This window comes from Gossypium raimondii, chromosome 10 (genome assembly GCF_025698545.1).
Source record: "Gossypium raimondii isolate GPD5lz chromosome 10, ASM2569854v1, whole genome shotgun sequence".
Taxonomy (NCBI): domain Eukaryota; kingdom Viridiplantae; phylum Streptophyta; class Magnoliopsida; order Malvales; family Malvaceae; genus Gossypium; species Gossypium raimondii.
This window is the reverse complement of record NC_068574.1, coordinates 60,714,765-60,729,087: the sequence shown is the minus strand read 5'-3', so window position 1 is coordinate 60,729,087 and position 14,323 is coordinate 60,714,765. Positions and strand designations below refer to the sequence as shown.

General features: G+C 32.5%; 2 protein-coding genes across 3 annotated transcripts in view; one reads left to right on the top strand and one right to left on the bottom strand.

Moving 5' to 3' along the window:
* The window catches only part of LOC105775196 (disease resistance protein RPV1), a 37,681-nt gene extending 33,507 nt beyond the window's left edge, over positions 1-4,174 (bottom strand). For both annotated transcript variants that reach the window (XM_052621614.1, XM_052621613.1), the window contains exon 1: positions 3,424-4,174. In XM_052621614.1, the coding sequence (XP_052477574.1) occupies positions 3,424-4,052 (629 nt within the window). In that variant the 5' untranslated portion in view covers positions 4,053-4,174. The remainder of the gene's footprint in view (positions 1-3,423) is intronic.
* A 7,649-nt stretch (positions 4,175-11,823) lies between these two features.
* Positions 11,824-14,041, top strand: LOC105775200 (disease resistance protein RUN1). The gene is made up of 3 exons (XM_012597733.2): positions 11,824-12,463; positions 12,825-13,291; positions 13,382-14,041. The coding sequence occupies exons 1-3, from the start codon at positions 11,985-11,987 to the stop codon at positions 13,945-13,947; spliced, it is 1,512 nt and encodes a 503-aa protein (XP_012453187.1). The 5' UTR covers positions 11,824-11,984; the 3' UTR covers positions 13,948-14,041.
* Positions 14,042-14,323: the final 282 nt, after the last annotated feature.

The following is a 14,323-nucleotide window of genomic DNA, read 5'->3' as shown; positions in this document are numbered from 1 at the left end:
CAACCTATAAATGCTTTTAGACATCAAGATTGGTGAGGACACATCAACTGTTGGAATCTCTCTTAAACCGAACGGGATGATACTACATTGTAGCTTTTGAATACTTGAGCAGCTCATCTTTAACATCTGAAGATTATTTAGAGAGTCTAAAGACAAAGTCACTTCCTTAATTTGAGTCCTAAATAAATTCAATTTTCTTAAGCTTCTTGGGATTTCTGGGAATTCTGTCATTGGGCAATGACTAAGATTCAGATCACGAAGGGCGATTTCCATCTTGATCGATACAGTTTTTACCCTTGAGCCACTCATATCTAATGTTTGAAGATTACCTAGAGAGTCGAGAGACAAGGACACCTCTTCAATTTGAGTTCCAGATAAGTTTAATTTTATTAAAGTTCTTGGGATTTCGGGAAATTTGACTATTGGGCAATGACTAAGATTCAGGTCACGAAGGGATTCCATCTTGATGGATACATTTTTTTACCCTTGAGCCACTCATATCTAACGTCTGAAGATTACTTGGAGTGTCGAGAGACAAGCACACATCTTCAATTTGAGTTTCAGATAAGTTAAATTCTGTCAAGCTTCTTGGGATTATTGGGAATTCGGCTATTGGGCAATGACTAAGATCCATATCATGAAGTGATTCCAACTTTGAAATATTGCTTGATACTGTATTGACCTTGGAGTTTTTCAAGCACAACTTTATAAGTCTGACGAGATGCTCAATTGAATCAGGCACTTCTTCTATTTTTGAATCACTTAATTCTATAATAGGAAAGTGTTTTGGGACCACGGGAAGTGTTTTGGGACCACGGGAAACGTCTTGAGATTACAACATCCTGTAAGTCCTAGTTTATTAAGTGATGTCAAATGATTGAGCCAAGGAAGTTCAACCAAACTTTCACACCCGCTACACTCAAGGATTTCAAGGTTGATTGCTCCTAATAGACTAGGAATCTTCCTTAAATTCTTGCAATCAGCAACGTTAATTTCTTTTAAATTAACTAGACCCTGTGCAAAGAAAGTATAAATAGTTATATTACTTTCGGCCGTATAAAAAATGATACATTATAACTATTAATAGAATCTATACTTTTATTCATTAACATATCAATTATAAACTATTTTTGAATTTCGAAACTATCTTGAATGAAGAAAGTATGAAAGAATATACCTGATGATCATCATCATTCCAAAGATATTCTATATCGCCACGTATTAATTTCAGCACAACAAGATTCTTTGGATTAAAACCAGATAGAGATTTGAAGGGATAATAGTCCCAACGAAGATACCTTAGCTCTTCAGGAAGAGATACACTATCAACTTGGTCTGCAAGAAACTTCTCTGCCGAACACTTATCCCAAAAAAAAACCATCAGTGTAGAAGAAGATAACTTTAAGATTAATCATTCCCTCAAAAGCAGAACGATGTAACCGTAGGTTATCAATTTGAGATATGTCTAACTTCATTCCTTCAATTCGATTAATTCCCTAAGAACAAAAACCAAGACAAAGAAATTTATGGCCATTCCATTAAACAATTATATCACGAAAAGAAAGTAATTATATTAGAAAATGTTTAATTTTTTTGTTTTTCTAAGGGTAAACTACAAAAATAGTCACTTTTGTTTGCATCAGATTACATATTAGTCATTTATGTTTGAATTGTTACGTTGTAGTCACTTACGTTATTATTTTGTTACGAAGTGGTCACTTTACCGTTAAGCTCCGTTACCTCCCTAACAGTGATCCTACATGCAATCCAAATGGGTTTTAAATGCCAACTTAGATGTCCTACGTCGCAGTCCAAATTAAATTTATTTACTTAAAAACCTATCTTCTTCCTAGCAACTGGGTATTCAAGTTGACATTTAAAATCTATTTGGACTGCCACGTAGGACTGTCGTTAAAGAGGTAACAGAGTTTAATGGTAACGTTACCACTTCATAACAAAACGATAACATAAGTGACTAAAACGTAACATTTCAAATATAAGTGACTAAAATATAATTTGAGGCAAACAAAAGTGACTATTTTTGTAGTTTACTCTTTTTCTAAAGCAATGCATTAGATACTAAGTCTATAAACCATTGCGAAAATCCCATGACATATATCTTAATACATTGGTCATTCCCGGTGATTTGGCAATAAACTTAAACTCAAAATAATTTCAAATAATAAAACTTGTTAACATTTGACAACACATAATTAATTGAATTTTTATACTTTCTAATAAAAATCACACAAAGATATAAAAAATTAAAAGAATATAAATATAACTAGGGCTTACTTTGTTATATCTGAGCACTTGAAACACGTCTTTAGCACCCCATAACCTACTACGTTTTTCAGGGTCTATAGATTCTTTGCGAACAATGTCCTTGCCCATCTCTTCAAGCATATCATGCATAAATATCCATTCAATATAAGGTGTGCTATCAAGTAGGCACTTGTCGATCAAGTTGCTTATTCCACTCACAACACCCTTATAACAACAACTTAGAATTTTTTCTACATCTTTTCTGAGTGTTCCTTTAAAGAAGATTGCAATATCAAGGAATATATTCTTCTCTAGTTCATCCAAGTCATCAAAGCTACTCCTCAAAATCTGTGAAATTTTTGGTCGCTCATATTCTTTTAGTTTATCCACCTCACTTTCCCACTCTTTTCTAGACTTCCTTGGGCATACTCTACAAACTTTTTCGATAGATCTTGAAACTCAACAGCGGGATTCAATTGTTTAAATGCAAATGTAGAAAAAAGTTGAAGAGAGTCATTGTCTTTTAACTTCTTTACCTTATGTATTTTGTCAACACCTCCATTCTTAAGTACTTGTCTATCTCTAGATGTTACAATGATTTTACTTCCATCACCAAAATGTTTAACACCAAAACAATCTATTTGGTCTGAGTCATTAACATCGTTAAGGACAACAAGTACTCTTTTATTGCTTAGCCTCTCTTGGATTAAAGTTGACCCAATTGAGGGGGTGTCTACATGAATTGCTTGGTTTAAGAGTTTGGGAAGAAGTTCATTTCGTAAAGATTCCATCCCCTGTTTTTTTAACTTCTCTCTAACATTTAGAAGAAAGCAACTATCTTCATACTTATAAGAGATTTCATTGTATATAACATAGAGAGGGTAGTTTTGCCTATACCACCTTTCCCCAGAGTCCTATTAGACGACTGTCTTCCTGCTCAATTAGCGTCAAAATCGTCTGTTTCTGATCATCTATTCCAACTAACTCTGCAGAAGCATTTTTTAACTTGCCACTCATCAACTTCTTTATAAGATATTCAACAATATCCTTGATGTACTCAGTTTCAGGTCTACCAAATAATAAAAAAATATAATTATATACGAAATCTAAAACAAAACAATGATTATTAATATAAGATGATGGGAAAAATATAGTTACCTGTCGAATTTGCCTCCTTCTATATGCCATCCTTTTAATTTACCGACTTCAGCAAAGGCAGTTTTCCATCGTTGTACTTGAGGTAGCCTATTTGATTCATGGTGATTGAAGGATGTTTTGAAACTACCACCATGATTCCGCACATCGGAAGGATCAACATGGTAAAATATGGGAAGAACAATATGTCCTTGAGTGTCCTTGCGGCGCATGATGTCGGAGAGTTCAGCCAGGCATGATTTTGAAGAAGCATAGTCTACTGACAACACAATTATTGAGAGATTTGAGGCTGCAATTGCTAGAGAAAGTGCTTGTGAAAGTTGCTCCCCTTTTTCTAGTGTTTCTTCATCGAAGAAAACATTCATTCCTTTGTCTTTTAAAGCTTTGAGTAGATGAGCGGTGAAATTAAGGCGTGTGTCTTCACCGCTGAAGCTCAAGAAAACCTGATGCTTCAATCGACTAGAAGAGGCAATTTCTGGAGAAAGTGGTTGTGAAAGTTGCTCCGGTTTTTCATCATGAAAGAAGACATTCACCATCGAGTCTTTCAGAGCTTTAAGCAGATGAGTGATGAAGTTCAGGCATGTGTCTGTTTGAGGAGAAGAGGAAGAGGAAGAAGAAGAAGCAGCAGCCATGAAAGAGTATTGATTGTGTGATTGAAGCAAGAGAGAGCAAAATAGATTTGTGAACCTTTGAAGCAGACATTCATAATATTTTGCATTTCATTTCTTCTGTGTTTTTATAATAATATTTGGCATTTAGTGGTATGGATATGTGAACCTTTCAGTAAAAGTCAGCTGTTCACTCCAACACTAATTGCTTACTCCTTTTTTTTTTAATAATTTTTTTTCAATATAAAAAAAGTCAATAAAGCCAAAGCGTAATTTTGTCTTCTAATTGGTTTTCTAATACAAATTTAATTTTCAATATTTGGGTGAGCTGTCATTTAGTAGTACCAATCTGTGAACCACCAACTACAATTTTGCAATACTAAATTGCTATTTAGTTTAAGATTAATTACTTACTTTTATGATTAATCTTATAAGAAAATATTAATGTCTTGTAAAATAATATCCAATTAAATAGATTAATTGAGGAAGCAAATGGTTTAGTAAATAATAAGTACAATAAAATTGTCATAAAATGGGTAAAGAAAGGGGGTGGATGGAGTTTATTATTATTATTATTATTTTGCTCCGATGGGTTTGTAACCTCGAAGTCAATGTCTTCCAATAGGACAAAGAGCATCTATTTGTTAATATGATTTTTAAAATATAAATCTATCCAATATTTAAGGGTCATTATTTAATAAATTGATAATTTTCTTTCATGTGGTAGTATAGGTTATTTAATAGCAACATTATTTGATTTATAATTATTTTGAATTTCATTTTTATACAGCCCAAAATAATTTTAAGGGAAATTTACATTAGTTATTGCAAGAATTTAAGGAAGATTCCTAGTTTATTAGAAGCCATCAACCTTGAAGTTCTTCTGTTTAGCTGGTGTGAAAGTTCGGTTACTTCTTTCCCTCAATCATTCAACATCACTTAAAAGGCTTGGACTTACCGGATGTCGTAATCTCAAAATTACTTTCCTATTTTAGAATTAAGTGAATCAATTGAGTATCCCATTGGACTTAAAATGTTGAGCTTGAGAAACTCAAGGGTAAAAATAACGTATCGAGAAATATTTCAAAGTTGTAATATTTTCGTAATCTGAACTTTATTCATTGTCCAATGGTCAAATTTCCAGAAATCCCAAGAACTCAAATTGAAGAGGTGTGCCTATCTCTTGACTCTCCAAGTAATCTTCAGACTTTAGATATGAGTGGCTCAAGGATAAAAAAAATATTCCCTTTGTGATCTGAATCTAAGTGCTTGCCCAATAGTCAAGTTTCCAAAAATCCTAGAAAGTTTGTTGAAAATGGTCAACCATGCTGCTGTTATGTTTTTGTTAAAGTGCATCCTACTATGATGATTATGTTGAGTGCATACAGCTTGTATGCATGCTGTAGCAATTGTACATGTTGCAGCAACATATTTTCTATTTTAGTTGCAATGTAATTTAATTTGGTTGAAAATGAACTTTGATATTGATGTTGATAAATCAGCTTAACCATGTGTACAAGCAATATTTTATTGGTCCCAATGCTGATAAGTGGGGTTAGTTGAATATTTGGTGATGTATTTTACTATAAATGTATTGTTTTTCTAGTTGAATGAATGAGAAAAATGAGCTATCAGCCATAAACTGCCTTGCTGCACATTTTTGAGCAAGTGAAAATATTTCTTGCATCTTGCTTCATTGTTCTGTGTTCTCTGTTTTCTTCCTTTGCCGCTGTCAAAACCCCAACAAAGTTTAAAAAGATTAAACTTATTTGGAACTCAAATTGAAGAGGTGTGTCTGTCTCTCGATCCTCCAAGTGATCTTTAGGCTTTAGTTATGAGTGACTCAAGGGTAAAAATGTATGGTTCAAGATGGAATCTTTTAATAATCTAGACCTAACTCATTTCCCAATTATTGAATTCTTAAAAATCCCTGAAAGCTTAAAATTCATCTATGACTCAAATTAAAGAAGTGTCCTTTATCTTTAGACTCTCTATGTAATCTTCAGTACTACTCAAAAGTTAGAATGCAATTCAACACTTGCTAGAAACATGTACTGTTTGTTGAATATGCATATGTATCATCCAAACGAACTTCAAGCGATGTGAATGATAATATACTATTATATACTCTTATTTGCTTTTAAAATAATAAAGTTTTGTCACGTTGAGATTCCCATGGGTGGAGCTGCAGCCCTATCTTAAAAACTATTCCAAACCCATGCTTGACTTGTCTAAATACTCAGTTTTATTGTTTAATATATAAGAAAATATTTAATTTTTATTTTTTATATTAAATTAAAATATATATTCTTTTAAAAACTTAATATATACAGAGGTACCTAAACTTATTTTTAGACTTAACTAATACTTACATTTGAAAATTATAAGCCACCTTGGTACCTAATTGACTATCGTTCAATTTTTTTATCTTATCTAATCATATTGCACCATGTCTATTTATGAAACAATAATATTAGGCCACGTGTATTAAAAATATTTATTTTAATTTTAATTTTTAAATATTAAAAACAAAACTTCTAATTAATTAATTAATTCACTTTTTTAAAATTTCTTTCTTTTCTTTTAATTTCTCATTAATGGTTTCTTCTTTTCCCAGAACCGTCCTTGTTCACCATCACCATTGCCAAACTATAATCGAGCCACCTTGCTCCACTGCTGAAGCCCCAACTCAATACCTAACCCAATACCTAACCCAACACTACCTGATTTGTGATTTGATTCTTCTATGTAATCATCATCTCCAGCAACAATACCATCTTCAAAGATATCCACATCATCTTCTCCATCCCAATCCTCCTCCTCAAGCTCTTCATCATCGTCAACTTCATATACATCATCACCATCATCATAATCTTCATCATCATATACATCATGCGCAAATAAAAATTGATTAGAAATTAAAAGGTGTTAGGTGGAGCAAAGACCGTAGCATAATTAAAAGTTAGATGTGCTGCTGCTTTTGAGAAGATGCATAAGCTTAAAAGTGATATAATTATTTTTATATATTTTTCTTTTGCATAGGACCTTATTAATTTAAGGGAAACTGACATTTCAAATTGCAAGAATTTAAGGAAGATACCTAATCTTTCAGGAGCAATCAACTTTAAACTCGTTTGACACTCCAAGTGTGAAAGTTTGGTTGAACTTCCTTGCCTCAATCATTTGGCATCTCTTTTCAACTTTGGTTTCGACTCCATGGATAGTGTAGTCTCGAGAAGTTTCCCCAAGTCTCCATCCCCTTGTTTTGTACATACAACTCAATCATTATTCATTAAATATTTCCACTAGAAATCTTACACACATGCTTTGATTAAACCTAAATACATGCCATAATCTATTACCAAAAGATCAAAACCATATCTTCTTCCAAACTTTAAGATGTGATGTGATGAGATGTCTTCACTCTAAAGTTTCAATTCAAGCCTCTACCACCTACGTTGATAAATACACGAATGAGGTGAAATTCATTAGATTCCAATAATCAAGACTACCAATTTTCAGGCTTAGAAAATCAGCAGACTTGCGATGACTTTTTGAATAGGATCCTGACATTTTTGGGTTGAGATATCTCATGGCATTTGAAGATCTATCTCTTAGCTTCGAAACGTATTTTGAATCACTCAATTTTGAGTTCGGGAATTCAAGTTATGACTATTTTAGTGAAGACTGCACGAGCATAATTTCTGAATGGGATTATGATGGAATTACGAATTTTGGGCTTTTAATTCGAGTTTAAGTCATGTTGGGTTCTTATTTTAGACTTAATTTTTATTATATATGAGCCCAATATTATATTTGTCAGATTTTATTGTTTATTCGAATTTTGATGATTATTAAGTATTTCAAGTTATTTATGAGTTTTATTTTAACAAGAAAATTTAGTTTAAAACCACTTCTTGTTTAGATTAAATTAGATTTCTAGTATACTTAAGAGTTTTATTTAGATTTATTTAACTAGCCCATATATAGGTCTTTGCATTATACACAATGCATTCAATATTTCATTATTATTCTATTTCTCATTTGAGTTAATAAATTCTCTCTGGGTTTCTTTTTAAGAAATTCTCTGTAGTTTCTTTTAAAAGAGTTTTAACAATCTTTTTAGATTGTGGGGATCATCTTCAAACTTTTTCTTGCCAAGGTTTCTATCTTGGAGGGGAAATTAGAGCCGCTTAAAGGGGCTTGTGGATTCTTCGTGTTTCCAAGGCTTCTTAGGACTTCTACATGCTACGTTCTATCTTTCCATTTATCTTATTTATTCGCTTCCTTAATCTTTGATTTATTATTTTATTTTAGTTATTTATTTTAATTTTTTTATCTAACTTGGATTCAATTTCGTTTTAGGTTGTGTCAAAATCCAAATTTCTTTCCTAACGTCTAGAGCCCTAAGCCAAATCCGCGACTTTGAAAAACTTTACAATCCGCTTTTGCATTCATCCATCTCTTCCTTTATCATAGGCATTGAAAAACAAAACATGTTAAGCTTATAAAAGCTTATTAAGTATATCAAGAATTAAACTTATCATTACCTTTATTAAATTTAACATATTAAAACTTTAAACTTAACGTAATGAAAAGCAAATGTCTACATCTCAGAAAGGTAGACGTTCGGACCAGAACAACACTACTGGGACTCCTAGTATGGGAGCAAAAGATATAGGTGTACGATCAGAGACTAGAGCACCTACTCGAACATATGTCATCCGAGCCAGAGAGGAAGCTACTGCACCTGATGTGATTGTTGGTACATTCTATTTCTTTGATGTTACTGTGTATGCACTGATTGACCCTAGGTCAACTTATTCTTATATTTGCACTGCATTAGTAACAAAAAAAAAACTACCTGTTGAATCAACTGAATATGATATTCAAGTTACTAATCCACTAGGTTAGAGTGTAATAGTTAGTTTATCGTAAATGTCCATGGAAAATTAGAGGTTGCTCCTTGCTGATTTGATGTTACTACCCTTTCAGGAATTTGATGTTTTTCTGGGTATGAATTGACTATCATCATTACATGATGTTGTGGTAAATCGTAGACAGAAATGAATTGATTTGAAATGCCAGACAGTAGAAATGGTTTCAGTTGAATCTGACAGGTCGAATAGTGTTGTTAGAATCATTTCAGCTATCTCCGCACAGAGATTGGTACGTAAAGGTAGTGAAGCGTTTCTAGCATACATCCTTGATACCAGAGATTTAGAGTCGAAGTTAAATAAGTTACCAGTTGTTAGTGAATTTACCGATGTATTTCTTGAAGAGTTTTGCATTTAATTTCTTTCGTGTGTTTTTAATAAAAATCTATTTTATTTGGCATTTAATGGTATGGATATGTGAACCTTTCAGTAAAAGTAAGCAATGTTTACTCTAAGATTAATTGCTTTTTTTAATCTTATAAAAGACCAATGTTTCATATAATTATCCATCGATTTTTTTATTCGCAATTCTAAAAGCTTGGCTGCCTTTCTTTGTTTCTTCAAATTTTTTTAGACTAAAAATAAGTCAATAAAGACAAAGCGTAATTTTGTCTTCTCATTAGGTTTTCTTTAATACAAATTTATTTTTAATATTTGGATAAGCTGCCATCTAATAGTATCAATCTGTGATCCACCAAGTACAATTTAATTGAATAGACTAATTGAGGAAGCAAATGGTTTAATAAATAATAAATAGGGTAAATTATAAAAATAGTTGCTTTTGTTTGCCTCAGATTACATTTTAGTCACTTATGTTTGAAATGTTACGTTTTAGTCACTTATATTATCGTTTTGTTACGAAGTGGTCACTCTACTGGTAAGCTCTATTACCTCCTAATGGTGGTCTTATGTAGCAGTCTAAATGGGTTTTAAATACCAACTTAGATGTCCGATTGATGGGATGAAAATAGGTTTTTAGTTAAATAAATTTAATTTGGACTACCACGTAGGATTGTCGTTAGGGAGGTAACAGAATTTAACGGTAGAGTGACCACTTCGTAACAAAACGATAACATAAGTGACTAAAACGTAACATTTCAAAAGTAAATGACTAAAATGTAAATTGAGACAAACAAAAGTGGCTATTTTTATAGTTTACCTTAATAAGTACAACTAGTTTATATAATAAAAATGGGTAAAGAAACGGATCATGATAAATTTTATTTTAAATTTTTAGGTTCTGTATGATAAGTTAAAAATTAAATGTTAAAAATTAAAAATTAAAATATTAAGTATTAAATTTGATTTATAAAATTTGTTTGGTGTATTAGTTAAAATTAAATAATGAATATAATTATATTATTTGATAAAGTGTAACATAATCTTAAAAGAAAAAATAAAATAAAAATTGATAAAGGATAATATATCTTAAAAGAAATAAAATAAAAGAGTTGAAGTATTCTCTATTAAATGATAAGTTGCACTATAAGAAATTAAGGTTTTAGCAGCGTTTTTAGTGGCGTTTGGACTGAAAACGTTGCAAATATTATACATTAGTGGCACTAATGGAAAAAAGTCGCCAAAGGTAAGCAATAGCGACGTTTATGAGAAAAACGCCGTAAAGTATGATTTTATTTTAATCGATACTATGCCGTTTTGCTCTGCTTAGTTTTATCCTCAAATCATTTCCTCGAAATCCCTTATTTTTTTCTCTTAAAAAATTTCCCCAAATCCCTTAATTTTTTCCCCAAATCAAAATCCCCAATCCCTTAGATTTTCCTCGACCGTCTGCTGCATCGCCGTCGACACTCCTTTGCGCATTGCTGTCGACACTCCTCTACTGCATCGCCATGTAAGTTTTTCTGTTTTGGGTCTAGTTTTTTGTTAATTTATTCTCATGTTTCAAATTCTAACCTACAACAACGTAAAAAACATTTGTTCTGAATAAACAACAACCCAGAAATAGAGACTCAAAGAAAATATGATGAACTCTAGCTACAACTTAAAGCGGAGGCAGTGGCGAGGGAAGCAAAGGCAACAAGAAAATATAACGAACTCCAAGTACAACTTCAGAATATGATGAAAATGTTTCAGCAGTTGCAGAACCTGCCATCTTAGACTTTTGTTTTCTTATTGTGAGAATATATTAACAATATAACTTTTGAATATAATATATTTTGTTATTTCATTTATTAATTTAGATCATATACATATTTCTTTCGTGATGGTATCATTTAGATTTGAAGTTTTTGGTTAGATTTGATGTTATAGGAAATTATGTTAAAAATTCGGGTTCTATATAAACTAAAATGGTTTGGTAAAATTTGTTAAAGTTAGTGGTGTTTTCCCACAATGATCTTTACCGACTCTTTCACTAAAAACGCAGCTAAAGATCATGTTTTGTAGCGGCGTTTGTGGGAAAGCGTTGCTAAAGATCATGTTCTTTAACGGGGTTTTTTGTGGCACTTCTCAAAAGGCCGCGAATTATTTTAGAGGGCTATAGGGCCAAAAAACGCCTCTAAAAACCTATTTTGCTGTAGTGTTGTTTTTTGATACATTAATATCTAGAACTACTTATGACTTCTCCCCAACCCTTAAATAAAAGGATAATGTGCTTCAGCGCACTCGAATCTATGTCTTCTTGCATTGATAACAATTCTAACGCCAGCTGAGTTAAAACTTAATCCGCAGTTTCTTTTTTTAAAATCCACTAAATTGGTTCACAATTTTGTCCCACTAGAAGACCTTGACTCTGGACTACACAGCAGTTACCATTTACCAAATAAATTAATGTTTTAAAGGACATTAAGAAACATAAATCTTTGGCTTAAAGAAAATCAGGCCAAGAAAATCTTAAAGAAAATCAGGCTAAGAAAATCTTCCTTAGTATGTTCAACTTTTCTTTTGCAGAATACTTAAAGAAATCAAGCCAAGAAAATCTTCCTTAGTATGTTTTGCTCTTTTTATTTTTCTCTTCACAAAATATCCTTAGGTTAGTTTGTTTGAATACTCTTTCTTTATGGCTTCTTCTTCTTCTCGTCAAATCAAGCATCAAGTTTTCTTGAGCTTCAGAGGTGAAGACACGCGCCTTAACTTCACCAGTCATCTACTCAAAGCTTTGAAAGACATGGGAGTGAATGTCTTCTTCGATGAAGAAAAACTGGAAAAAGGAGAGCAACTTTCAAAAGCACTTTCTCAAGCTATTGCAGCCTCAAATCTCTCAATTATCGTTTTATCCGTAAACTATGCTTCTTCAAAATCATGCCTGGCTGAAGTTTCTGACATCATAGACCGCAAGAACACTCAAGGGCATATTGTTCTTCCCATCTTTTACCATGTTGATCCTTCCCATGTGCGAAATATTGGTGGGAGCTTTCAGGTATCCTTTGAAGAGCATGAATCAAAGAGGTTAGTTGATGAAGTGAAGCGATGGAAAGCTGCTTTTGCTGAAGTTGGTAAATTAAAAGGTTGGCATATAGATGGTGGGAAACTTGATAGGTAGGTAACTATATTTTTTCTCTTCTTATATTTATCTTTGTATTAGATTTCATGAAATCTACACCATCCATATTTTTCTTCTTGAGCTTTTTCTTTTAATTTCTTTTTAAGATTTAAGAAAAATTTAGTAAAATTCATTTAATATTTTTTATAAATTTCTAAAACTTAACTCCTAGATACTAAAACCCTATACCTTGACCCCTTAAATCATAGACCTTCAAATTCTAAACTCTAAAATTATATTTATCTTAAATTAAAACAAACAAACAAACTTTATAACAGGAAAAAAAACCTTGTCTGTAAGTACCTTTCAAACTTACAAGCTGTCATCTTACCATTTTCTTTCTTTATTATCTGCTAGACCCGAAGCGGAATATATCAAGGATATTATTGAATATGTTACAGAAAAGTTGACAAATAGCAAATCTAAAAGTGCTTCTGAGGAACTGGTTGGATTGGACTATCAGAAAAACACGATTTTGAGGCTGATTGAGCGAAAAGACTATCGTGCAATTGGACTTTGGGGAATAGGTGGTATAACCAAAACTCCCCTTGTTGGTGATGTACATAAGGAAGTCTCTCCGAAGTCCGGAGATTGTAATGATTTTCATCAAAATGTTAGTGAGAATATAGAAAAGCAAGAGATGAGAACTTTAAGAAATGACCTTTTTTCCAAACTATTAAATGAAGAAATATGCATAGACACCCTTTTGATTGGACCTAGTTTTATCCAAGAGAAACTAAACAAGAAGGAAGGCTTCAAGAGGAAACAAGACCGAGTTTTTACTGGGTTAGTGACACTACAAGTTGGGAAATGGAATACCTCTTGTAAGTTTCTTGTCTTTGCAACTTATCTTAATATAGATTCATCATATTTGCAAAATCCAGCTTATCTAATTGCTGATTAATTTAGTGCAGTACCCATCAAACAAAATCCACATATGCTATTGTTGATGCCTTTTCAAGCCAAAGGTGATGACATCGAGGGTAACCGAAATGCTGAAAGCATCATGTTGGATGAACAAACCTTACGAAGGGACCTGCAGATTACCATCGAGGAAGAAAACTATGCTGAAGCAGCAAAAATCAAGGATGATCTTCGAGTCCTACATGAGGATAGTAAGGCTTTGGTACTGATAGCAAATTTCGCGTTTTATGATGCTTTTAGGAGAGGGGATCTAGCCATGATGCAAAACCTTTGGGTGAAAGGAGATGATGTTTGTTGTGTACACCCAGGGGGAAATGGGATATCTGGTTATGATTCCATAATGAAAAGCTGGAAAATTGTGTGGATGAACTTCGAATTTCCACTAGAGATAAAGCTGAAAAATGTTCGAGTTCATGTTAGAGGAGATTTTGGGTATGTTACGTGCATGGAATTTGTCAAGACAACAAAAGGTAGCAATTGGGGTTCGCAGTTTGTAATAAATGTGTTCGAGAGGATTAATGGTCAATGGCATATATGCATTCACCAGGCTTCTTAAGCATAGTTCCTTACTAGTATGTTTTGTAGTCTTAGTCAACTTATTATGTGTGAATATATATGGACTTGAAAACATTTTGGATAATCATTTAGAACACCTTGTTCTTCTTTTGAACTTTTCCTTTTAGATCTTTTGAATTTTTCGTTTTGATAGAATCTGGTTTTTGCTGGAACATTGTTCAAAATATAGATAATATGAATTCTAAGCTGAGACTTGTTGGAGCAGATATCACCTTGTCTAATCCCATTCAAGTTTCACACTGTTAAGGATGAGTATCGTAAAGAAAAGGAAAGAGATGCATCAATTACCATCCGATACTCAAAAACTTCGATCATTTGTTAGGGCTAATATTCAAAATATCACAGATCAGTCCTCT

Excerpts from the sequence above, each read along its gene's own strand:
- LOC105775200 (XM_012597733.2), top strand. The coding sequence starts at position 11,985 with ATGGCTTCTTCTTCTTCTCGTCAAATCAAGCATCAAGTTTTCTTGAGC. Across the intron at positions 12,464-12,824 it reads GATGGTGGGAAACTTGATAG|ACCCGAAGCGGAATATATCA; the intron begins GTAGGTAACTAT and ends ATTATCTGCTAG. Across the intron at positions 13,292-13,381 it reads TGGGAAATGGAATACCTCTT|TACCCATCAAACAAAATCCA; the intron begins GTAAGTTTCTTG and ends AATTTAGTGCAG.